The sequence below is a fragment of the Lichenostomus cassidix genome, chromosome 1 (genome assembly GCF_008360975.1).
Source record: "Lichenostomus cassidix isolate B80296 chromosome 1, HeHo_3.0, whole genome shotgun sequence".
In the NCBI taxonomy this organism is placed as follows: Eukaryota; Metazoa; Chordata; class Aves; order Passeriformes; family Meliphagidae; genus Lichenostomus; species Lichenostomus cassidix.
The window spans coordinates 98,349,967-98,374,746 of NC_139479.1; the positions used below are offsets into that span (position 1 = coordinate 98,349,967).

At 41.7% G+C, this 24,780-nt stretch overlaps 1 protein-coding gene across 8 annotated transcripts in view; it reads left to right on the forward strand.

Moving 5' to 3' along the window:
- Positions 1 to 24,780, forward strand: part of PHLDB2 (pleckstrin homology like domain family B member 2) — a 65,539-nt gene that overhangs the window by 5,548 nt on the left and 35,211 nt on the right. For all 8 annotated transcript variants that reach the window (XM_085073176.1, XM_085073195.1, XM_085073185.1 and 5 more), the window contains exons 2-6: positions 3,670 to 3,779; positions 6,929 to 8,277; positions 16,964 to 17,347; positions 19,661 to 19,804; positions 20,662 to 20,799. In XM_085073176.1, coding sequence (XP_084929302.1) covers positions 3,731 to 3,779; positions 6,929 to 8,277; positions 16,964 to 17,347; positions 19,661 to 19,804; positions 20,662 to 20,799 — 2,064 coding nt within the window. In that variant the 5' untranslated portion in view covers positions 3,670 to 3,730. The remainder of the gene's footprint in view (positions 1 to 3,669; positions 3,780 to 6,928; positions 8,278 to 16,963; positions 17,348 to 19,660; positions 19,805 to 20,661; positions 20,800 to 24,780) is intronic.

Sequence of the window (24,780 nt, forward strand, 5' to 3'; positions counted from 1 at the left end):
TGCCAGGAGCTGCAGGGAGCCACTGTTAATGTTCAGCGAGAAACTGAAAATGAAAAAACAATGAAGACCAGAAAAGCCTTAAAAAGTTAGATGGCCAAGTTTGAGAGTTTTGTTTAAAACTGGCTGTTTATTTTCAGTCAGAGAAGCCCCTTAGCAATGCCTGAGGCACTGCAACCCACTTGATTGGTAGCAAAAGAGCAAAGTGGGTGCCAGAGCAGGCTGTGCCAGAGGGAGGTGGGTACCAGCCCTGGCAGAAGTAAAGGAAGAGGTGAGAAGCTTATGTGCTGGGAAAACATCACCCTAAATCTATGGATGAAATGCTGGGTAGTGCTGTGTACACAGGTAGTGTACCTGTGGCTTCACTGAGCTGCAGCTTTTGGCTCCTACAGTAAAGTGTCCTGGTTTTGGCTGGGATACAGTTGATTTCTTCCTGGTAGCTGTTACAGCATTGTGTTTTGGGTTTAGTGTGAGAATAATGCTGATAACACACTGACATTTTCAGTTGTTGCTAAGTAGTTTCTGTTGAGTCAAGGACTGTTCACCTTCTTACACCATGCCAGTGAGAAGGCTGGGGGGGCACGAGAAGTTGGGAGGGGACACAGCTGGGACAAGCTGACCCAAGGGATATCCCACATCATATGGCATCATAATCAGTGTATAAAGCTGGGAGAAGAAAGAAAAAAGGGTAGAACATTCAGAGTGATGGGACCCTGCTTTCCTGGGGCTTTTATTCCTTACTTTGCTTTGCTTTGTGCGTGACTTTTGCTTTATCCATTAAACTGTCATTAACTTAATCCACAAATTTTCCCTCTTTTATGATTCTTTCCCCCATTCTGGGAGGGAAGTGAGCAAGCAACTGGGGGGGCTGAGTTGCCAGCTGGGGTTAAGCCACTGCACAAGGGAAAGAAATTCTTACTGTAAAGCCACCCAGTGTTGTAATATCTTAAAACTGGAATCCTTTGTTTGACTCGTTGCCTGAGTTGTGAATCACTGTTTCTTCTGGTCGTTAGTGAAACAAAACTTAATTTGGCTTGGGCGCTGTAGAGATGAAGCGTGATTGGTAATGCTGTATATATTCACTTCAGATGACTTTATAAATCCCAGATGGAATCATTTTGCTTCGTTCCAGACAAGACAGAGCGTGGCATGTGCTCTGTAACGAGAGTCAGCCTTGCTGGAGGCCCTGTTATACCTCATCTGAAAGAATACGATTTCATGAGAGCAGATATACTGTGGATTTAGAGCTGTTTGTTATCTTAGCTCATTAATTCATTGTTTCTTGTATTTGCTCACAGTGTACAGTTTTTAGAAAGTTCTTCCTCCCTCAAATCCAATTATTACTAAGTGATAGCTTCTCTGCTCTCTCATCCTCTAGGAAGAGACATGTGTAATGAGCTCTCAAACCTGAACTGAATGAAACCATATAAATATTTAACCTTAAAAAAGGTTATTAGCAAACCCAGGTATCCGCCAAATTGAATCAAAGATTGAATTTTTAATTGCACAGAAACCCTTTCCTTTCAGCTGTGCTCTCTTTAATGTTTGTCACATTGATTAAGTAGCTGTCATCTCATGAGATGGAAAGGATGGGTTTCTGGTGATCTTAACCGTAATGCAGCAATGTTAGAGACACATGAAATGTGCTGAATCTTCCTTTCTTTTTAACCAACCTTTTGTTCTGTCTTCTAGCTCCAAGTTGTCCAAGTTTCGTTCTTCTCTTCAACAATACAGTGACATCATTGTTGCAGACCAGTGTGAAATGTTGAGTGTCATTAGTTTCCTTTGTCAAGTTACACATGGCTTGAAAAGTTAAATTTTTGGTTCTTTTGTGGGCACCTCTGGGCACAAAGGGCAGTATTTTTAATAGAGATGACACAAGCAATATGCCAAGGTGTGAACCAGTTGCAGTATTAACTGGATTTGTGTCCTGGCCCTTCAGCGTTTGGTCTGCAGACAAGTGGGAGAGCTGCTGTCACTCCTGCTGGGGTCAGCTGCCTGGGGCTGCAGCTCTGCCAGGCTCCCTGGGCAGTCCCCAGCCCCACTCCAGCAAAGTTGGGTGCCTGGCATGCCATGCAGGTTTTGAGTCTGAAGGATCTGAGGCAAGCTGGAAGGAATTAGGGAAGGCGTCTGTCCATGGGTTGGAAGACCAAATGAGGTAAAAAGGATGGTAAAAGTTTCATGTCAATAAAAAAACCTGTTGAGGATAAAAATTGGGTTGAAAAGCTCTCTGCTGCCCAGGTTGTTTCCCATCATCTGCTCGGGAGAATTTCAATCCTGTTGTGCTGGAGAGGCTGGACATGTGGGTGAGTCCCTTCAGGAGCTGCAGCACACCTGGGGGTCTCCTTCCCTGCCCTGGGTCCTTGGACAGGAGTGTTGCTTTCAGGGAACATCATCTCATCTTGGAGGAAGCCCCATCCTGCTGTGAGGGGCAGAAAGTGCCCGGTGGGGCTGGAACTCTTTCCTTAGGACTGAGAAATGACCTCTACAGAAGAAGAAAATGCATTGCAAAGTGAGGCTAGCACAGGGGGATTCCTGCGGGAACAGAGTGAAAAAACAGGGCTTGGCCACCCTTGGGAGAGCAGCCTGTGGGGAGCAGGTGAGGCAGAAGCCAGAGGTCAGAGTGACAGAGCCTCCTTCTGCAAGGATCAGCAGCCTGCTCCCTTCTCCCAGGGCTGTGCTCCCAGGAGAATAACATGAAAAAGCATGGCACGGAAAGTCTGTGCACCAGAGACCTGGAACCTTGGGGCTGGGATGACTGCAGTTAATTAAATAGGTGGCTTGTCTCTAGACAGCCCCAGACGTCTGTCTCCATTCTTCACTTGTTTTTCTGACACGTTCGTATTTGCTTGTCCAGAGCTAAGCCCAGAGGACCTACAGATGGTCGCCATTAATTTTGTCACTTGATGCAATTTTTAAAAATTTTTTGTCAATCTTTTAAAAACAGATGTGTCTAAAAAAATAAATAAATCTTTTAACAGAGCAACTCATGAGAGGTCTTCTGTTTGGATTTAGATTTAATTTTAGTTTTTAGTGGGATTTAATTTTGGCATTTCTTTTACGCCAAGTCTCTCTCGTAGCCATATCAATTTTTAATTCGTTCTTAAATAAACATTCAAGAATCCCTTTGCGTTCCTAGTCTGCCTTCTTTGGAAACTCAGAAATCATTCATGCCAAAACATTTTCTGTGTTTTGGATCACGTGCCTGGTTTTGCATAAGTTTATTCATGATTGCAGGATGCTGGTGTTGCGTGGGCTAAAACTGGGCTATGGACTTTCAAAATAAAGCCTTCGGCAGCCAAGTGCAACCTTGTTAGTGACTCCTTAAGGAAGCAACAGGATCACAGACAAAACGCAGGAGCTGTGACTAGTAACTGCCTGAGAGAGTCAGGATTATAGATAATGGCTGATTGTGAAAACAAATGATGTGTACTTTTAAACTGATAAACCAACTACAGACAGGTTTGGCGTTTTTTTTCATAGTCTCCACATTAAACATGGAGTGTTCTTTGCAAATAACCTTTTAACATATTTCTTTTTTAGTTGTCCCTGGAAATTTTACCATAAGAAAAGCCAGTTGTGTTCTATATTATGCACCTAAAAATGTTCCCTGAATACACTTCTTAACACAGTGTGGTTTTTTTTCTTTTTTTTTTTAAACTTTATTTGCAGGTCAACATTTATGTGGTTCACTCAAATTAGTGTCATTTTAACCATCCTGTAGAAGACAAATATGATGCCAAACAGAAATAACCTCTCCTCCTTCCAGAATGTTGGATCAGGTAATCAATTAAAATGAAGTTTGTTTGTAATGTACTGAGATCTTTCAGAATTTCTAATTGATTTTGTCCCTTTAATTCTCCTGACGCATGGATAAGATCAGCGCTCTGTTCTTATTCCATGTCTAACTCCATTTACCAGGCAGAACAAGGCCACAGCTGGATATGCTGCAGACAGCCAACCCTCCCCCATCAGTTTAATGCCTGTCTGGAATAGATATCAGTGACCCCCAGCTAAACAACTCAGGAAAGGAAGGAAAGGAATGGGGGAAGGAATAAAATTTTTTTTGAAGAAAGGAAGAATTTCCTTCTGTAGCTCCAGGCAGCAAATACTTTGTTAAACAGAGGACCCTTGTGCTGAGTATGAAAGCTGGGGCTGACCTGGATGCAGGATGGGTTCAGGGCACGTCACGAGCCAAAGCTCCCATCCTCAGTGTCTATAGCTGCATGCAAAGACAGCATCAGCCAGGATGTTTAACACATCCTGGCATATTCATAAAGTTTCTGCTCAAACATTACCCTAAAAATAAACAAAACAAACAAGATCTGGTTGGTGGGGAGCAGCTATGGTTTATTCAAACGTGTGTTGTTGTCATCCAGTTGGGATTTAACTGTACGATTGCAGGCACTGTAGTGCTGGAAACAAAAATGCAGAAGAACTGGCATAAGGGATAGTAGAGAAAAGATGAACTGGAGTGGCTACATGAAGGTATCATGACCTTTTCTTACTGTACTTGTTTGGATTTCAAGTACAATGAACCCTTCACTGCTGTGGCGAACAGGCATGAAAGTTTCCATGAGCTAACTTGTTTTTTGGCAAAAGCATCCAGTCTTTGTAGGATTAAATGTGCCCTACTGCTGTTGCAAGGGAGTAATGAACAATTATTAATGTCCCATTAATGTGTCTGCCAAGCTATTTATAGAGGAGCCAGTGAAATTGATGCAAAAATATTTTAACTTAGCTGTGTACAAGTTAAGGTTCGGACAGTAAAATTTTCATACGAGATTAGATTTCAATTTCAAGAGAGCTTTAGAAGATGGAAGAAGAAAGAGAGACTGAGATGGAAATAAGGGTCTGTTCCACAATAGAAGGCTAAGTATAGAAGGCATATACATTGTGCTTTATATCTGGGCTCTTAAATAACTTCTACATCTTACTCTTCTTCCTTAAAACACCACTAATATGATGAATGCTTGATTCTTCCCGATGATGTTGTCTTGTCCTGACAAGAGTTCTTTTGAATTTGGGTCACATTCATCCTTTTGTTCATCTGAACTTCATCATTGCTGCTATCAAAATTTATGAAAATAGCTAAAAAATGTCAAGTAAAATATCAAAATGTAAGAAACTGCTGTTTCACTGCTCAAAGTGGTGATGGTCTGATGGAGAACTCTGTGAACTCACTGATTCAAAGGCTACTTAGATAGTTGTATCATCATAACAAGTGTGTTAAAATTATAATATAAATCCCATAATTACAGCCAGCATAGAAATATTAAATTCTGTGTAGTGGTAGACTTGAGGTTTAGTTTTGAAAGGTGGAAGTTAATGTTTTTGGCCACTACCAGAGCTTGTAATTAACAGCTGCTCAGCCAGGTCCACCATGGGCAAGGTGTTTTATTTTACTTTGATTTTTGTGTTCGTGTTCCCTAATGCTGACTTCTTTTATCATCTGCCTCTTCAACTCCATTAATAATGATGATTACCTTTGTTCTTAAGCTTACTTTTTTTTCCTTAATAATCAAGGAGACCCTCACAAGATCTGAACTTAATGAACCTCAGTGAAACCAGGTCATATGAGCTCTGGTGTGGGACAAATTCTGTCTCTTGGTTCATATATTTGCCTGAAGCAGTACTTGGGAGAGGACTAAAATATTGCCTCCAAGGATTTTTTAAGGGCACTTTACACATTAGGTTTTCCCACCAAGTGACAAGCTGAAATACAGTTTCCCACGAGGAGGCTGAAGTCACAGGTGGAATGTGACTGAGCCACGAGTAAATCCCAGATGTGACCCTTATTTTCAGAAGCAACATTTGCTGGCACTGCAGGAACTGACACTCAGGAGTGCTTTATTAGTTCAAAGCATAGACTAGCCCATCCCAGGAGCTACTGTAAATGTTAATGGTGTCATTTCTACATCAGCTGAGGTCTAAGTGGGGGTCCTGTTTATCTCCTGCAGTAACTGGCACTGTCAGGAGCTGAATTCCTTTCTTTGCTTTTGGCAAAGTGGAGCTCAGAACTGTAGGCTAGAGCTTGACACATTGTTGAACAAGAACATCCACCACAGCAAAGGCTTTTTCGGTCTGTACTCTGTTCCTGAGTATAAATTAGATTTCTGAAGAATCATTAGGATCTGTAACCTTCACCCCCATAAGTATTTTTAACAGTCATGTGGCTTTGTTGTTTTGGATGAAGTAACGCAGCCTAGCATTCTACTTCCTTAAGGTTATCTTTTAACCAAAGTTCTCTTTGCAGATGTAGTTAAGCTTCCTATTTTTTGAGCAATGAGCTGAAACACCTTGGTAAATGTGTCTTGGTTTTGTACTTTCCCATTAAGTTTGCAGGACCATCCACAAAGTAAGCAGAAAGGTGACAAACTCCCACTGAGCTTTAAATTGAGCTCACTAGTGCACTGGGACTCAGATGCACTAGCTGCACAGATTAAAGGAGGAACTGATCCAGAGCAGTGTCTTGTGTCTTTGGCCCTGGGACACCTGAGCTGCATTCTTTACTCTGCTGTCTGCTTTGCATATTCTCCCTGTACCTCAGTTCCTCAGCTGTAAAACACCAGGACAGTAATTCTTCCTTACTTTGTGGATATCTTAAGAGGCTCAGGATTATAAAGGCTGAGCCACACGCTCCTGCAATGGATAAGACAGCAAAGAAAGAGTCTAGCCTCTTTCCAACTGTGTTGCTGATTTTGGTATGAATTTGGTTTTGTGCCTCTACCCCTTCTTTTTCAGTCTCTCATCTTTTGCAGAAACACATGGGAAAATTGTGTATCTCCTCCTTTGCGTACTGATCTGAGACATTTATTACTAGCACAGTGATTATTGCTAAAATTGTTCTTTTCAAGTTATTTTGCAGGCATGCACATGCAAGAGATTACTTACGTGCTAAATTTTTTTTGTTGTTTCGTCTTCTTTACAGATTCCAGTAAGATTATGGCAGACTATAGCCACTCACAAAAACAGATGGAATTACAAAATTCTAGTTTGGGAAAGGGTTCTGTGGCAAACTCCCTTGAAAATGGTCTCCAGGATATTATGGAAAACCTCAACACGAAGAAATATTCATCAACTCTTAAATTTAAAACAAATGGGGACTATGCTGGCTCTTATTTAACCCTTTCACAACCTATGCCAATTAAACCTAATCCTTCCTCCAGTGTTAAAAATACACACTCTATTAACAAAATTCAAGGAGGCAAGCAGTTCCCGTGTGAAAGCCTATATCTTCCAGATAAAAGCATCTCTGTAAAGCATTTGGGTTCCATATCAGGCACTTCTCCATCCCTCAGCGGGTATAGTTCTGGCAGGACAGATTTTGATATTCATGCCAGCAGAGAAAATGAAAAATCTCTTGGACACATGGATAAGTTTCACTACTCCAAGTACAGTCAGAGAAACAAATCTTATGACAACATCTACTGCCCAGGAATGCTGGAGTCAAGGAAGATCTCGGGCTCTCTTCTGACTATGTGGAATGGAAGCTCGGGGAATGAGCTGGTGCTTTCACCTGGCAGCAGTTCAGGGGCAGCCAGCATGCCCTCTAGCCCAAAGCAAGGCAGGAGGATGAATGCTGAGAACAGCCTGGCCCTTCACATGAAGCCAGTTAAGTACAAGGATGTGATGATGGAAACTCTGGGTTCACGGCCTAGGAAATACTCTGGTGGATCTCTAAGTCATATGGGAATGTACAGTCGTTCCCTACCCAGACTTCATAAATCAACAGAAAACCAGCTGGTGCCATTAAGTTTGCCCCCCAGAAGCTCTCTGGGTAATACTAAAAGGAAAAAACTTGGAGAAAAAGATCTACCTCAGAATGCTTTTGATGCTGATAATTACCTGAATTTTTCTTCTTGCAGCTCAGGGGTTTCACCTCATGCAAACTCTGTCTCTGGGAGTAATCCCTATGTCAGTTCAACTCTTAGCATTCCTGCAAGCCCTCGAATTGCTAAAAAAATGCTTTTAGCACCTTCTCCCCCATATCTCCCTGATGATTTTGATAGACTTGGACTTTCAGGAACAAGTCCCAGTAGTTCTTTCTCCCCAGTGGATTTTGACAGGTCGTTCTCTATCCGAAGAAACCTTTCCACCAGTTCCATGGAACTTGATGACCCAGATCTGGAGAGTTACAGACAGACGCCAAATTCTCTGCAAACATCCATGCGAGAGCGGAAGAACAGCATCAGCTCGATTTCGGGAAGAGAAGACCTCATGGACTATCACAGGAGGCAGAGGGAAGAGCGACTCCGGGAGCAGGAGATGGAACGGCTGGTAATATTTTCTCTTCCCCTTAGTTATCTGTGGCATTTAGCATTTGCAGAATAACCATCCCAGGTCTAGCCATCAGGAAGGTACAGCAAAGAGTAAGCTGCTCTGTTTTGAAATTCAATGTGGCTTGCTCCAGATGCCTTGTTTATTATTGCAGTCCAAGAAGCTAATGCTTACACAGACTGCTGCTTGGATAGGCAGTACCATTCAACCATCCTGAAAAAATGTTGGAACTCATGTAAATTGTGTTCAGTTATCCTGAGGGCTCTGTTAAAATGTCTAAATACATAAAACCCACAAATTACACTGCAGGCATCCAGGACATTTTGGTTTACATGATGGCATTATTTTGTGGTAAGTTGGCAAAGAACAAGAGATTCTACTGTAAACTGCTCAGCCACGTGCGCTGCGGAGTCAGGTATACATTGGTGTGGGATAAACAGCCATCAGCAGAGCTTTTTCTGCTTAGTTTTCATCTTCTGAGCATGTTCATTAAAATACAGGCCTCTTTTGCTTCTCCCCCTACCAAAATGGAGAGCAGCAGAGGGGGATGATTTCTCTCTTTGTCTCAGTCAATGTAAAGCAGAGAATACTCCTCAGCTTGGGATTGTCTAGGTAGTAAAATGTAATTTAGGTGTTATTGAAACAACTTTTGGGTAGGAAAAGTAAAAAGGTCTTCAGAACCTACAGAGATGTTTGAAACAGTTTCATATTGAAACTATCTCTGGAAGAACACAAAGCAGTTCTTCAGAAAGGTTTTCCAAGTGGCTTTGGGAGTCTCTGACCCAATTAACATGCATTTATATTTTATCATCCACACAGAAACAGAGGTCATTAGATGGGCCAGTTAGTATTCCTGAGTTTAAATCTGAGACGTTAACTTTACATTTGTGTGCTTAATTCACACCTTATGAATTTGAGCAAAATGGCAATAGGATACTCTTAAACCTGTCTAGTTTGCATACACACAGCAAGCCTGCAGGAGAATTCACTTCTCAGGCAGGCTGGGGGGTGAAAAGCCATGGGGTGGATGGATGCAGGGGCAGTGGGAATTTGGGAGAAGAGGGTGCCTGTCCATGCCCACTAGCAATGACCTGGTGCCTGTGCAGGGCCACTGTTCCCATCTCAAATCAGGTGAGTGAGCAGGTTCAGGCTAAAGAATTGCAACCCAGTCAGATGCCTCCCCGACCCCACCTCACCTGTGTCCTTGATACAAGGGGGTGAGGAGCCTGTTATGCTGACAGGAATCTGCCTTTACCCCCTAAATCCCCTGATCACTGTATAAGATACACACTGTTGTTTGTAAGATATGAAAATGTTCATCTTTGCCTGCCTGAAGCCAGGGCTGTAGTGTTGAGGCTCAGGTGTGGAGAGGGGCTCCCCACTCCATGAGTGTCAAGATATGTGCACCCCTGCCCTTCTTTGCTCCCCAAAACCTCTGCTGGTTCCCCTTGAAGCTGCAGCTTCTCAGAAGCTGGGACTGAGCTCCCCAGGGCTGTGAGTGGAAGTAGATGGGTGGCTTTAGGAAAAAGGTTGTGGGAAACATGAGCAGAAATGTTGTTTCTCCCTCTTCTTGCTGCCTCTGTCCTGCCATTCCTGTGCTCCTTTCAGTTATCTTCTCCCTAGTCCTGGTGTGCTGTGTGTGCAGAGTGGTGATTGCTTCTTTGCTTCTTATCAGAAGGTTTTCCAGGCAATAATGCTGTAAAACCTGAGATAATCAGTCATAAAAGCAATGTATTTGTATTTCAAAGAGAACGGCCTTTTTTTTTTTTAACTATTATTTGTGGTGAGGGATGAAAGGTACTGGGTTGTTTCAGTATTCAGTAATGCAGATAATTGTTCTGGTTTTATATTTGGATGAAATGGCTACATTTCCTCCTTTCCACCCCTCAATATTTGCTCTTGGTGAATAATACTTCCTTCAAGTCCCAATTCTTTAAAAAGAGAAATTGCTTACTGTTTTTCCAGTTAAAAAAAACCAAAACAACAACGTTTTGTGTGTTGCATATAATTTGAACATGAAGGAATTTCCTCCTGCTTGAGTTTATCTTATACTCAAGACACTACTCCATACCTTTATTTCCTGTTTGCTAGAGGGTAGTGCCTCCTTCCAGTGGTTTGAGAGTCTGAAAAATGGCATAAACAGGTTTCTAGATCTCTGAGAAGTAGAAATATATATATAAAAAAAGCCACATGTCAGTTCTTTGTAGATTAGGGCCTGTCCTGTTCTGGTTTTGTTTCATTTTGTCCTTCTGTGTGGATCCCTGTCCAAAGGATAGTCAAGGATCTGTCCAAACAGGGTCTTGATATATCCAGCCAGAGCTTCCAAAAAACAGTTTTGTTTGCCCCTATGTACTGACATGGGCAAAGCATCCACGTCGGCTCAGGTCTCTCTCTTTTACGGGGTGAGGGGAGGTGTGAATAAAATCCCAACTAAAGAAGCAGTCATGGATATCAAAACTATGTGCTCTGAGCTTTCAGTGCTGTGTAAAAGCTCAGATTGAGTGGCTGGTAGGTAAATGGCAGGGGAAATGTAGTCTCTCTGTGCACGAGTGTCAGGCTTTTCCATACTGGGTTTTTGAAGCACAGTAGGTAGAAGAACAGTGTAGGACTACTCAAATAACTCCATCAGAAAAATAACCCTTTTTTAGAGGGCTAGAGTGCTCTGTGGCCCAGATAAAAAGTGGAGAGTATATTTCCTTGCACCAGCACTGCCCCTGCAGTTATTCTGCTGGCACAGGGTCGCTTGAGCATGTTCTGTTTGATAGCTGATACTCACTTGAGGAATTTTTTTGGTAGTAAAATCTATGCACTTATTGCAGTCTGACCTAGTATCTGCCCTTGAACTCTTCTGTTTACTTTTACTTGTTTACTTTTTCTTTTCCATATAAATTACTCTATGAGTTTTACTTGAGCTTAGTTTGCTTCTGTCAGAGGCTCCTCTGGAAATTTGTATTTAGAGCTGCTGCTGCAGCCTGCATATGAAAACAAATTATCTTCTGTCATTGCCCAAAGAGATAACCAGAGCTTTAAAAAAAAGTACAAATAATGAAAATAACCCGTTTTGTTCTTTTAAAAAATTATTTAAAAGTCCAAGTTTTAATTTGTGCCTGTGCACCAAATAGAAAAACACATATGAACTTGTGCAGGATTTGGTGTTTCTCTGTATGTGTTTCTTTAGATCTGCTCTCTGTGCCTGAGTTCACACAAACTAGCTGCAGACTGGTGTCACTTCTGCTTTGCCAGCCTGTTGCTCTGTGACTGGAAGAGCAGGAGGAGCTGTCATTCTCATTGCTGCCATGGCTCTGGTGTTGGTGCTGGGGCTGATGGGCTGAGGGAGCAGGTGGGGCAGCACAGGGCTGCTGCTGGCACAGGCAGCAGGGTCACAATCTGCTTCTGCTTCCTCTCCAGCCCAGCTGACCGGACATTGCATCCTGGCACGGGGATGTTTATACAGGCTGTACACAAGTACAAGTCAGAATAGCTGTTGCTGACACTAGCCCAGGAGCCTTATAAACAAGGAGAAAAGTTATCACTGTGATCTGATAATGTTCAATGCAATTCAGTTTAGCTATTGATTTTTAAAAAAATTATTTAAAGAGGAAATCTCCCTCTTATTTTCCTATCTGAGATGAAAGCCCAACTGTGGTAGCTGCTGGAATTGAAAGGGGGCCTTTCTCTTCAGCCCTTGGGGTGGTTGGGAGTGGAACAGCACAGGCAATATAGCTGGGTAGATACTAAGGGCCATCTGTTTTCTTTGATAGCTGCTCGTTTAAATAGCACTAAAGTTTTTAGTGCTGGGTTTTAAGCAGTACAGTGTATTTCCTCTAGGTGGTGGTAGGTACCTAAAAATTACTTGTGCAGTAAGTTCGTGATGCCTTCCATAGCCCAGCTGTCTGTAGGGATCTGTAAACATACGCTTGTTAATGAAGTTTTACTAGATCCAGGATTTGTACTGGGAGAGATTTCAATTTATCAATGCTCGAATGGCAGTAATAAAATTCAAGGGGCTTATTCCATAGTCCACTTTGTCACAGTCAGAAGAGTGCTGAATTTCATTAGTTTATTCAGAGGTAGGGGATAATACAGAATATCCCTGTGCCTGGTTTGCATGGATGGCTTGCAGTTTAGTAAGATGTGCTTATGTGTGGGGAAAACGAAGTGAAAATATTTTGGAGTTTTTAAGATGGTACTGCTTTAAAATAATGGTTAATAGAGCTTATGTAAATCTTCATACAACTTGTGGAAAACCTCATATACATGTTTTATAAGTTTATATTGGCACTGTGTCTTTTTACTTACCCTTTAAAAAGTACCCAAGCTGCATGTAAAATTGTGCTTAGCTCTTAAAGGAACCCCAGACAAGCAGACAAATTCTAGCTTCAAGGCAATTTTTCCCACCACTAGTATTTGACAATCTCTTTAGTGTTACAGAATAGCTACTTATCATTTAGTTTTGTAATTTAACAAGTGCTGTACAATAGGATAAAAACTCCTGCAGAATATAACTAATATTGATGACTCCGTAATTTTCCAGTAACATTCAGTTTCAATAGTGTTGTAGAACATTTCTGTGAAGTCTTTAATAAGGCAAAATCTGGATTACATGCACATAATTTTTGCAGCTATTTATGTTATGCAAATTAACAGTATGGTCCAGGAAGAAATCAATTATGCGATACCTATTTTCATTTAGAGAACTAAAGTACTGCACTGGAACTCTGGTATTCAGCTCCTGCCCTCAGTGTGGTTTGAAAAGGAGCCTCTGCATAGGTACTCGAGGGACTAAAGGGTTGAATAACACTGTAATTCTGGCAGCCAGTGGCATTCCCTCAGGAGCCCAACTTGCCTCAGGTACAGGAGCTAATTCTCAGAAAGTCATCTGCTCATCTCCTCCCTGCAGGCTGTGTTTGCTCTGTGCCACTGCTCTCTCCTGCTTTTACAGTCCATTTCTCCTGAGAAGGAAAGGTCGAGGCACTGGTCCTCTGCTGTGACCTGGGCTGGTGTCTCCACAGCTTCTCTGTGCCGTGCCTCTGCTGCCAAAGGTGCCTCTGAGGGACACGAAATACAGGTGCTGCTTCTGAGAGCTGTGCTGCTGGTGGGAACCTCGGAGCTGAAGCACTAACCAGAGCAAAACAAGGACTGGCAACGAGAAAATAAACAAGGCTGGAGTGAGAAACTGGTGCAAACTGGAGGGAAGGGAAAGAACAGTTGGCAAACAGCTCTCAGTCCCGTTCAAGTTTACCTTGTGAATAAGCTCCGTAGAAATGTAGGAAAGAAAGAGAAAGGCTTCTCCTGTCTCTTGTCCATGAGGTAGTGAATGTACTGTAAGAAAGTAAGTTTGGGGGCTTTCTGCATCTCTCTTCCCCAGTCTCTCTGCTTCTTTCCCCCCCAATCTTTTTTGACTAGCTGCTGCTTCCAGCTTTTGCTGAGAAGGCAGTAGTTTGTCTGTCTGAACAACAGTGAAAAAGTGCTGTTCTTTGGCAGCTGAAAAGTGCAACAGCCTCTTCTTCAGGCAAAGGGAACCTGGCTGCATGGACTAGCCATAATTCATGTTAGTCTTCGTCACAAGGAATAGACTGCACATGTATTTTTAATGAAATTTGAGGTTATCCAGATCCTAATGGCAGTGACCTGCAAAGCTTCCTGTTTGCCACAGCTAGTTAACCAAGGCTTACCTTGATATCTAGATATAGAATTACCTCTATGCATTTGTAAAACTCACAAATGTGATATGCAGGAGATGAACAAATCCAGGAATTGCCACATGGTTGCTGTTAAAAAAGTGGGCTATTTATCTCTGCTATTTTGAAAAAGTTTTTTTACAGTGTTCCAGGGATGTCTCTTAATATCACGGATAATCAAGAGCAGAAGAGGGTTACTATCTGCTTATCCCACCCTTGTTCTTCAGCACTTAAATTTGCAGCCAGCCATAGCTGATGTGTAGCTTTCTCAAAGCCAGGAGTAGTGAAATTGCTCAGACAGAAACTGCACAAGACCTGTTAGCCCTTTTTGTAGCGGGGAAGAGAACTACAGAAAATACACAGAGAGGTTTTAATTCGTTAGAAAGGACATTTTATGGGGAAACACGCTGACAGGCTTATAAGGTGTGATTCAACAGATCCCACCAGAACCAATTTTAAATCCATTTCCTGCTTTTGACATACCTTTTTTTTTTTTTCCTCTGCTGTGTTCAGTGTCACAAATAACTTGTATGGTATTTCTTGCAAAATTATTGACTGGATTTTCCATGTGTTACTCGTCTTGTGCTTTTCGTTGCAAGGGTGCTTTCCTAGCTTGCTGCTTCACTGAGAAATTTATGCTGGAAAGAGTTAAATGCAGGTGTGCTGGAGCTTGAATGAGCTGGCTGAGATGAAATGATGTGAATAGAGTGTATAAAATAACCACAGAGCTTCCTGTCCATAAGCCTCTCAGCACATGTCAAAATAGAAGTGAGAGATATCAGTATTTCTGTAACGTGTCCGAAACCTCATCAGGAATTTTTTGAAGACTGGTTTTCCTGCAATTTTTAAGCTTTTTCTGAGCATCCGAGACTTGAGGGGGAAGCAAAGAAACCCTTTTTTTCCTGACTGCTCAGCAAAGGGCAGGTTTGCAGCAAGAGCCCCTCACCTGAGCACTTAGGCTGGAACAAGCAGCTGCCATGCTTTGAAATTTGTCGTTTCCTATTATTACCCAGGGGATGGAAGCTTGGCATAGGGTTACCCGATCAGCCTGTTGTTGCAGGGAGGGACGGGACCTCGTGTCCTGATGTCCATGTGTCCCATCTGTACCCATTACGACAGGCCCGATGCCGTCACAACAGGCAGAGCTGCATAATTACCAGCTGTCCCAGCCAGCATTTGCACAGGGCTTTAGGAATTGAGTTGCGTGGCCAAAAGACTTAGTAAGAGGGAGGATAGCAGCGTTGGAAGGGTAAGGGAAGAGGCTTAGGGTCTGGCAGTGGTTGCCTGGAGGGAAGAAAGCTTTGGGGAGTTATAATTATGTCGACCATTTGGGGTTGAAGGATGTCTGCAGAATCTGCTTGACCTATTTCATGGAAAACAGAAGTTTGCAGTTGCTGCCCCAGGCTCCGTTATTTCAGCGGCTCATCTCATCACAGGAGGATTCCAAGGAAACCTGCAGTGGAAGCCTGGGAATAAGCTACCCAAAGGCAAAATTGCTCTGTCACAACGCTCTCTTGTTTGGGTAGTGCTTGGAAAGGGGTGGGTTCAGGTGGGTCCTCCAGCTCAAAAACAGGGCTTGGGTGATGTGCACGTGTACAGCCAGGTAATCTCTCAGTAGCTGTATAGAAAGCTGGGTGCTTGTAACCAGCATTAAATTTTCATACAGTTCAGTGGCTGCTGCAGGGAAAGCTGAGGCAGTGCATTGCCTGCCCTATTTGGCTTGATCCTTATTATCGCTTGGTGTTGGGCATAAGGAGGTGTTAGGGCTGTCAGAAGTAACTGCTGTGCAAATCCTCTCTGTAAATGTAATGCCAGGTAGAGCTTGGAGTGTCTGTAGTGGTTCCTGGGGAAGGAGGCTGAGGATGTTGGGTTTTTTGCTTTCTTTTTGAATACTACTAAAAGTAAAAGGATTTCACAGAAATCAGAAATGAGATCATTAATGAAGTTGTTAATGCCAAGCATGGAACTCTCACAGTGGTCTTTTTTCCAGCAAAATTTTCAATAGGCTTATGGTAAGCAATTTTTTATTTAATTTTCTTTTCTTTAACAAAAGTAACATGAAACTACATAGATGCTTTACCTCTTAAAAATGAAAACGTAAAAAAAAATCATCTGAAACAGAAGTTACTTACAGAAGTTATGCATACAGCAAAATAAAACAAAAATAGCTTGCTAACAGTTGATAAAAAGTACTGTGAAGATCTAGAAATCCTTCAGGAATTAAATGTTTATAGCAACTTGAAGCACATCAAGTCAAAATGGCACAGCTACTCAGAGTTTCAAGTTTGAAATGTTGGTATGAATCTGTAGGGAATTTGAGTAAAATGGTAAATAAATATTTCCTCCACCTCTGTGCATTTGACAGAAGTCGTGTTTTAGATGTGATGACTCTTTTTTCTGTTAGTGCTCCTAAAACCATGTTTTTTAAAATGTGGACTAATTTCAAAAGGAGGAATCACAGTTAGCAAAATGGAAAATCCAAAAAAGTCAGGAATGGGTGAGTTCATGGAAAATCTCTGCAATATTTTGCAGTTTGGTAGGAATATAGCATAAGTGTGAAGTGGAACAATTAGTGATTTATGCAGTGAGATCACTGGATGTGTGTACATGCATAAGGGGTGTGGAGACAAAAACCTCAATAAAAAATTCAAAACTACATTTCACAGAAACTAATAGCTAGTTAAATAAGATGTCCTAACATTTATTTATCTTTCCAATGTAGAAAGTTTTAATATTCTTAAATTCTTATTCCACATTAATTTTGATTCTTCATCTTGCACTGTAATTTATTTATGTATATCTGTTTATTACCTCTAAGTGGTAGATAGACTTTACATGGACTTTAATCCTTCACTCTAAAAACAAAAAAAAGAACAAGCCCAAAGTAAACAAACAAATAAAACACCAACCCAAACAAACCAAAAAAGCCCAGCAAACTAATTTTAACTTCATCTTTACTTTAGCTCACATGTGACACTCAGCGCTATTATCTTTTTTTGAACTAGGAACGACAGCGGCTTGAGACAATCCTCAATCTGTGTGCAGAATACTCCAAATCTGACAGCGACCCTGCTGCAGCTACTACAGTTGCTGATGTTCAAAAAATTAACAAAGAACTCGAAAAACTTCAGCTCTCCGATGAGGATTCCGTGTTCGAAGACTCCCAGATGAATCTGGAAACGAGGTTCAGAAGCCACTTGAAATCATCCGCCAGCGACTCGGATTTCTCGGAGCTGAGCAGCCACAGCCGTGGCACTGCTGCTTACCTGCCCTCCCGAGGGCTGAGGGCTGAAGAGCACTTCAATGAGAGCACCAAGCCTCCGCCTTTTGCTGCTCCCACCTTCCTGAAGGACGCCACCGAGTCATCCTACCTAAGCATCACACCAAAGGTAATGCTCTGTAGGAGACATTGTAAACCAGGCTTTGCTGCTTGAAATCCTCCTCTAGGAGTTGGCTGCACCTGGCAGGCGCCACGATTAGGCTGGCGTAGGTATGAGAATTAATCTCAGAACTCATACAGTTTTATAAACTATCAAATGTATAAAATAGAGACAGCAAAATGTACCAGCAGCTGTCAAGTGATTATTTCATATCTTGTGGAACCTAATGGTACTGGAAGTTGTTTTTTTATTTAATGGGATGTACAGTTCAGGAAGAGTTTTAAGATTTTCCAAGGGAGAAGGAGTTGCTTGAACAATTATAGCTACGTAAATAAAGAAGGTTTCTGGAACTCTGCTTAGCACCATGCTGAGATGGTGCTGAGAAGGGAAGCTCTGCTGTTTTCTCCCCAACCTGAGGCTCTTGTAAGAGAAGTATGTTTTCTCACACTCACATGGGAGGTGAAGAGGAGTTGCCTGAGCTGAATTCTCTCCTGTCTCCTTTCCCAGGGTTGGATTTGAGCCACTTGCCAGATCAGCTGCTGTCTCTTGGGGATGACATGGTGGCAGCAAGCCTCGTGCCCCTACAGCCCAACTCCTGCTTTAATAAGCTGCACCCCTTTCCTGTGTGCTTCGTAGTGCTGTATCATGACTGAAAGGAAATTGTCCTTTAAAAAAGGAGCTAACAGCATTCCTAACCATCTCTGTGCAGCAGCAGCCTCCTCCAGGCTGTGCCAGAGCAGTAGTGCAGCAAATCCCAGTGGCAGGCAGTGTGTTAAATAACTGCATTCAAGAGTTGGAAATAGGGAGTATAATGAGACCAAGCAAAGCCATAAAAGCAGGTTTCTGTTTAACAAGTTCACACCTTCAAAATACTTTGTCTCTTCCATTTACTGTTATTTACACACTGTGTGATCCTCAGCATGTTTATATGCCTAAGGTGAATTGTATTTAACCCATGCTAGATTTACTACTTGATACTCAATAAAAGTGTGTGTGTAGAAAGAGAGGTGTGATAGAAAAATATTTTCACTTCCAAAGGGTTATCCCTATGGAAATCTGTCTGCTTGTGTGTCTTGTGAGTCTTGTGAGTCTTGTTGTGTCTTGTGAGTCTTCTTGTGTGAAATTGTGTTGAACAGAAACATGCTATTATGGCTTGACTTGGTCATTCCATGTTGAAAAGGTAGTAGGACATTTCACTTACTAGTTGCTGTAGTCTTGCATTTCTTTCCCATTTGTTGCTTTCTTCATACAAGTCAGAGACACTACTTTAAATCCTTATTAGGCAGTTGAAATCAAAGATGTTGTGTCAGCATTATCCAAACAGGAGACCGGACAAAAAGAGGCTTTCCTGCCAGGATTACCATTGCTAAATCAAGGAATACCATTCATTCATTCATTGTAAAGGGAGTTCTGTTAAGCCCTAAGAAAAGCAGCAGCAAGCAACTGCATTAATGAAGTGCAGCTCATTGTTTTAAAATATTGAGCTCAGATTTGTTCAGGATGAAATGCCTGCTCTCAGAATAGCCATTCAGTAGCTGAGCTGGGCCTCTTTAAGCAAGGCTGTGTGGCCAAGAGGTGACTGTAAGCTCTGCACACAGCCCACCTCTAATCCTGGCTGGGGACAATGAGCCAGCAGCCTTCACAGAGGAAGTGGATTGCAAACCCCTGGGGCCAGGTGAACATGAAGAATGGATTTCCAACTCAGTACTGTTTGATCTAGTGTTTGCTGGTGTAAGATCACAGGTATTTTCTTCATAATCTCGTTCAATTCTTGACACAGGTATCTAGTAAGGAAATGGTAATGAAAAGAGGAATGTTAAGGGCACTGTTTTCTCAGTGCTACCTGGGGAGGTGGAGCCAACTTTTTGTCCTTATTTTACAGAAGCTGCCCATCTTAATGGCTGGTTACAAAAATGTCCTATTCTGCCTCCTGGCCTCTATTAAACAAACAGCTGAAATTTACATAAAAATGATCTTCATCTGCCTGTGTTATTTTTATAAGGGAGAAATTGTATTTTCACAAACTAAATGGCACAGCATGTAAAGCATTCTCAAAGGTTAAGTTTTAGTAATTCATTTAGAATGAACAGTGCTTACTGTTAAGTACAGTATTTACTTCCAATGCCTGGAAGTAAAGTATCATGTTTGTTTCTCTTGTACTCTTCCTAAATATAGAAATAGCAATATAGTTGATAGGAAATATGTAATGAGTTCAAAACCGACAGTGCCATACTTGTCTCAAATGAAAATTCTATGAAAGGGGATAGAAAAGACAGTGTTTACCTCCTTTTCTCATCAACCTCTTGTGATGTGCAACTGCAGATACCAGAATGCACCAGTGAAGAGCAGAGAAGGCAGGAGCTTGGTCGACTGGAGGAGGAGCGCATAGTAATACTAAATAACTTGGAAGAACTTGAGCAGAAGATCAAAGATTTAAATGACCAGATGGATGAATCCTCAAGAGAGGTATGAAATATGTTGTGGGTTTAAATGTCTTGCCTGTTTACTTGTGTCTACACAGTGTAAGTCTGATGGGTTCAGCAAGTACATAGGGAAGTCATGGACGTGGGCAGCCTTCATATTCTGTGCTTTTTCAGCAGAATCACAAACCTGCTAGTCTCCTATTATGAAGGGTACTTTTCCCCAGCTGGGGGATGGATATGATGCTTAGGTTAGCCTTTCCCAGCTGTAACCATTACACTCCTAAGTGGAATCAGAACAATCTTGCTTGTTTAATGGTCACTCAGTTGATCTAAATACCTTGTGTCACTTGGGAGTTTTATGGTGCTATCTTATGTGACTGTTTAAGGAGAAAGGAAGTGAGACAACTTCCTTTCAAACCTCCTTGGCTTTAAAGTGGCAAGGGTATGTTGGCATCCTCCTGACTTCTGGAATCTCGCAGTTGCAAACTGAGCTGGCCAGGCATTTGGGTTGTGCCTGCTCCAATTATCAGCAACAGGAAAGAAACAGCTGTTCCAGGAGGGTTTCCTATGGAGCCTGGGCACAGAGACAGAATCATAACAGGAGGAAGCACAGAGAAGAGATAGAAAACAAAAGTTTTGGAAAAAAGAATCCTCGAGCTAAAGTTGGTTTGGACTTTATTTTGCAATTTTATGTTGCAATTTTACTTTTTCTCAAATTTGTGACCTCTTTTTAACTTTTCTGACAGAAAAATTTATGGGATTATTTTTTCCTTCTCCTTTTTAAAAAATATTTCTCTCTTGTGAATAATCACCAACTCATTTCCCTTCCCCCTGAAAATAATGTGTATCAAGATTTTTTCTGAATCTGGACTGCTTCTGAAAGATGTTTTGTGTTCCTAGTTGGATATGGAATGTGCCCTTTTGGATGGGGAACAGAAATCTGAAACAACAGAACTGCTGAAAGAGAAGGAAATATTGGATCATCTAAACAGAAAAATAGCTGAACTGGAGAGAAATGTTATTGGTGAAAAGACAAAGGTAATTCAGACTAATTGTAGACTGCTGTGTGCTCTGTTTGCCTTGATTTTCAAAATATATTTATATGGTTAATATTGATGGAGCTTATTTGATGAAGTACTGCCTGTAAGTAAATTTGTTTGATAAATATGGAAGAAAAAATAATTGTTTCACCATAATTTCCCTGTAACACTGTTGTTTTCCAAGGTATGATTGACAAGCAAAATACAGTAAGCTTAAGTAAAAAGACCTGACCTACTGTGAAGATAATTTTATTAATAAAAACTCATATAGGGCTTGTACTTGGGTTATCTGTTGTTTAAAAGAACAGTATTAATTGAACTGTTCCAGTACCTTCCATTTTAAGTTATATAATACGGAAAAAAATATGTTTTCTCAGGAAAAGAACAGAATGAAAAAGGGTGCAGTTTTTATCTATTATTATATAGAACGATATGTAAAACATCCATCAAGTATGTAATTTTAAAGCAATTATGTTGTTTTACTTTGTTTGCTGACCAACAATTTTAGTACTGTAGAATATTCTCTTTGTAATTAAGTCTCAGGAATTAATTCGTTTTGGTATACACTCACATACTTAATTGCTCTCAACTACACAAGAAGTAGGTAGGCATAGATATCCAAAACAGGATAGCAGTATAATAAGATATTAAGTGCAGAAATGGGAAGGGCATGCAGTATGAATTTGCCCCCCCTCAAGCCAGGGATTGCCATGTCCCTCCAGCAGTCTCTTTGCTAGCCTCTCCAGGCATGCAGTTCCCTTCTCCACAGGGGATGTGCCTCGGCCAATTATACCTCAAGGTCAGGATGTTTTTCCAGGGATTTCAGCCAGTGTTGTTTCCTTTTTAAATTTCATCCTCTACCTCATAATTTAGACCTGTCACTGTGGAATTGCTCTAGCTAGTCTCTCCTCCTTTTTTGAAGCTTTCCAGAAATATCTGGAAGTCTTCTGCATTATTTGCTTTTGCTTCAACAAGCTGCACGTTTTTAGCACTTTCACAGTTCCAATTTAATTCACACCTTACAGCTTGCATTGTTTTATTCTGAGCTTTCTGTCTTTGATTTCTGCCTGCCCTGTCAGGAGCCTGGCTGCTGTTTTGTGGCGGTGCTCATCAAGTCTGTGTCTGAAAAGGAGAACGGTGCTCCCACACCTCTGCTCTGTGGGGAGACATCCAATTTGAGTTGGAACTTCCCTGTCTGCCCTTTCCCTTGTTCTTGTGTACCCCTCACTGATCCTTCAGCTTTCAGTGTTGCCTGTGGTCACATTTTAAGCTGCATACGGGACATGTTTAGTACTTGCTTTTAGAAGAAAGATGAGTTTAAAGTGGTGTGCAGATAGGGTGCACAACCAGATGCCTTCTAAAGGATGCTGCTAGAAGTTTTGGTTGGTAAGTGGTAATAAATAACATGTTCAGAAATTCAAGAGATCTATTGCTTTTTATATTGGTTCACTAATAGCCTCAAAGTTCACTTAAACCAATGGACGTTTTTGTAGAATCTGGAGGACATTTAAATTTCCTTACAGTCACCTGATGGAATGTTAGTGAGTATGTAGCAGTTAGAAAATCCAAATGACAGGTCTAGTTTAAATTCTTAGTTGAAATGAAACATGGAAAACAGCCTAGAAAAAGCACTTGTTTAAAAGACAAGCTCATGCTAAACATTTTTTTTCAGTATGAAGCATGGCACTAGTCAGAGCAGATACAAAATTTCACTTGTCAGTTCTTTTGCGTTCCTCTTTGTTTTAAACAAACAAACCCAGCTGTGAGGGTGTGGTCTAAACTCTATGCCATGGCACAGTTAATACTAAAATTATCTTTGTAGGAATAAACTCACAGTTCTTTTTATTTGGAATATGTCTGAAAGCATTGTATAAAAGTAAAAGTTGAAAATAGAAACAGAAGATGAGCTTCTACGAAAGGAGTAAAATATAAAGTGACAGCTGAAGTGTTCTGGGGAAAGTAATGTCAGCCAGCAAAACAGATGGCACTGATCCTGTCAACAAATAAAAGTTCTGTCTGGCTTGAAACAGTAGCATTTTTAAAAGCTTGATTTGTGTGTCTGTGTTAAGGTTCAGCCCATGCAGATCTGATGCAAGATAGTCAACATCTTGGCTCTGTAGTTGTACAGGATCAGCCCCTACCCACAAAAAGGGGGCTCAGGTGGAGGTGGTAGGTGGTGCCTTTTGCTGAAATAATTTGAAGCTTAGGACAGAATTAAGGCTTGGGTTTTGGCCAGGAGTTTCCACTCTGCTGATGGTACTTTTTGTGTTGTTTCTCGCAAGAACAAGTGTCCCAGTGTCCACAGGTTGGTCACAGTTGCTATTAGTTGCCTGAATATTTCACCCCTACCAATACCTGGGGTCTTGTTTTTGGTGGGGCTTCAAGGCAAGAAGCTGTTGGGGTCGCATATCTTGAACAGTGGTTCCATTTCTGTCAGGGTAAGGGAGTGATATCTGAATACACCCATGGTGTTGGCTGGCTGGAGGTGAGAGGGAGAGTTCATGTCACTTGTGAAATGTTAGTGGGGCATTAGTGCCGTATATGATGGCACTTGTCTCTGAAGCAACTTGAGCACCTCATGGAATTTGCCACTGATCTTGGCACCTGTTTGACAGGAAACTCCTGCCTGCTTGAGTCTCACCTTTATCCATGCACCTGTTTGAAAAACTTGTGAAATTGTTTGAAAGAGAGATAATAAACTACAACCTAATTATTGGGCCATGTTATGTACTTGAAAGGGACTGTGAGTAGAAGCTCTTGTACTACCTTCTACCTGATTATTTGATTTTTTAAAATTTTTTTTGTAATGCCCTCTGCACGTTTCATTTAGGTGAGGATGCAGAGTTTTGCCAACTTTTTCCTAGTTTTAAAGCCACAATTTTTAGTCCTTTCAAGGCAAAAGAATTGACTGAAAAACACACTGGAAGTCAGAAGGCAGGAGCAAGTTCAGTTTTGGGCTGTCAGTGTGCTCTTTGCTGTGGTGCAGTGTCTCTGTGTCCCAGCCCCTTGCTTGTAAATCAGGGATGTGTTCTGTCAGTGGGTTTGTACGTTTATGTTAAGCTGCATGCTGGTCTCATCCAAGTTCTGTGCTCAACCCTCCCAGAACATGAGGCATGAGGACTAATGGTGGGGGAGAACGAGTGAACGGTGGGGAAGATGGTGTAGTGCATACGCTGGGGTGAGTTGAAAGCATTTCCCTTGCCTTCGTGATTATGCCACCTCACACAGTGTAAGGAACAAAGCAACTTGTGTTGATTTACTTAGGTTTGCCATTTCAAAAAGATGACAGAACCTTTCAGCAGCCCTGCAGGACTCGGCATAGCCTGATGTGGTGCGTCTATGCCACGTACAAGCGCCATCAGGACTCACTTGTCCTGGCTGGGGTGGCTGCTTCCAGAACTGTTTCAAATGGCTTGTGCTTTCAGCTGTGCTGGAAACCATGCTAGGATATGAAGAGTCCAAATGGGCCTTCTTGGCTGTCGTTCTTGAGAACAACTTACAATCACCTCATTCTTTCTTTCTTTCGTATATTTTTTTTAATTACCATTGTGCTGCATATTTGGTTTTATCTACAGAAGAAGATGACAACCTACATATGTGAATATCAGCATTCAGGCTATTAATCACAAGTTCCATTTATGCAGGGAGAGCCCTGATAAGTCCTTACTAACACAATTTGACAGATACAGCTTGAAGCTCTCAGGGAAAGAGCTTAGCTACAGATCTTGACGAAATTATTTTGAGCACAGCCTGCTCCAGAGAGACCTGAGCTGGGCAGTACCCAAACAGAGCAAGCTCCCTGTGATTGCCATGGCAGTCATTCCGTGCTGACGGTGTACAATAATGTTGCTGTTGTTTCCAGGGGAGCAGCACTGCAGGTCCATGGTGCTGTCCACATCTACCACTTCCTTCCAATGAACCTTCGCCTGAGAGACTCAGATCAGGATTGATGTTTGTCTAGAAGGAAATTGGAGAAAAT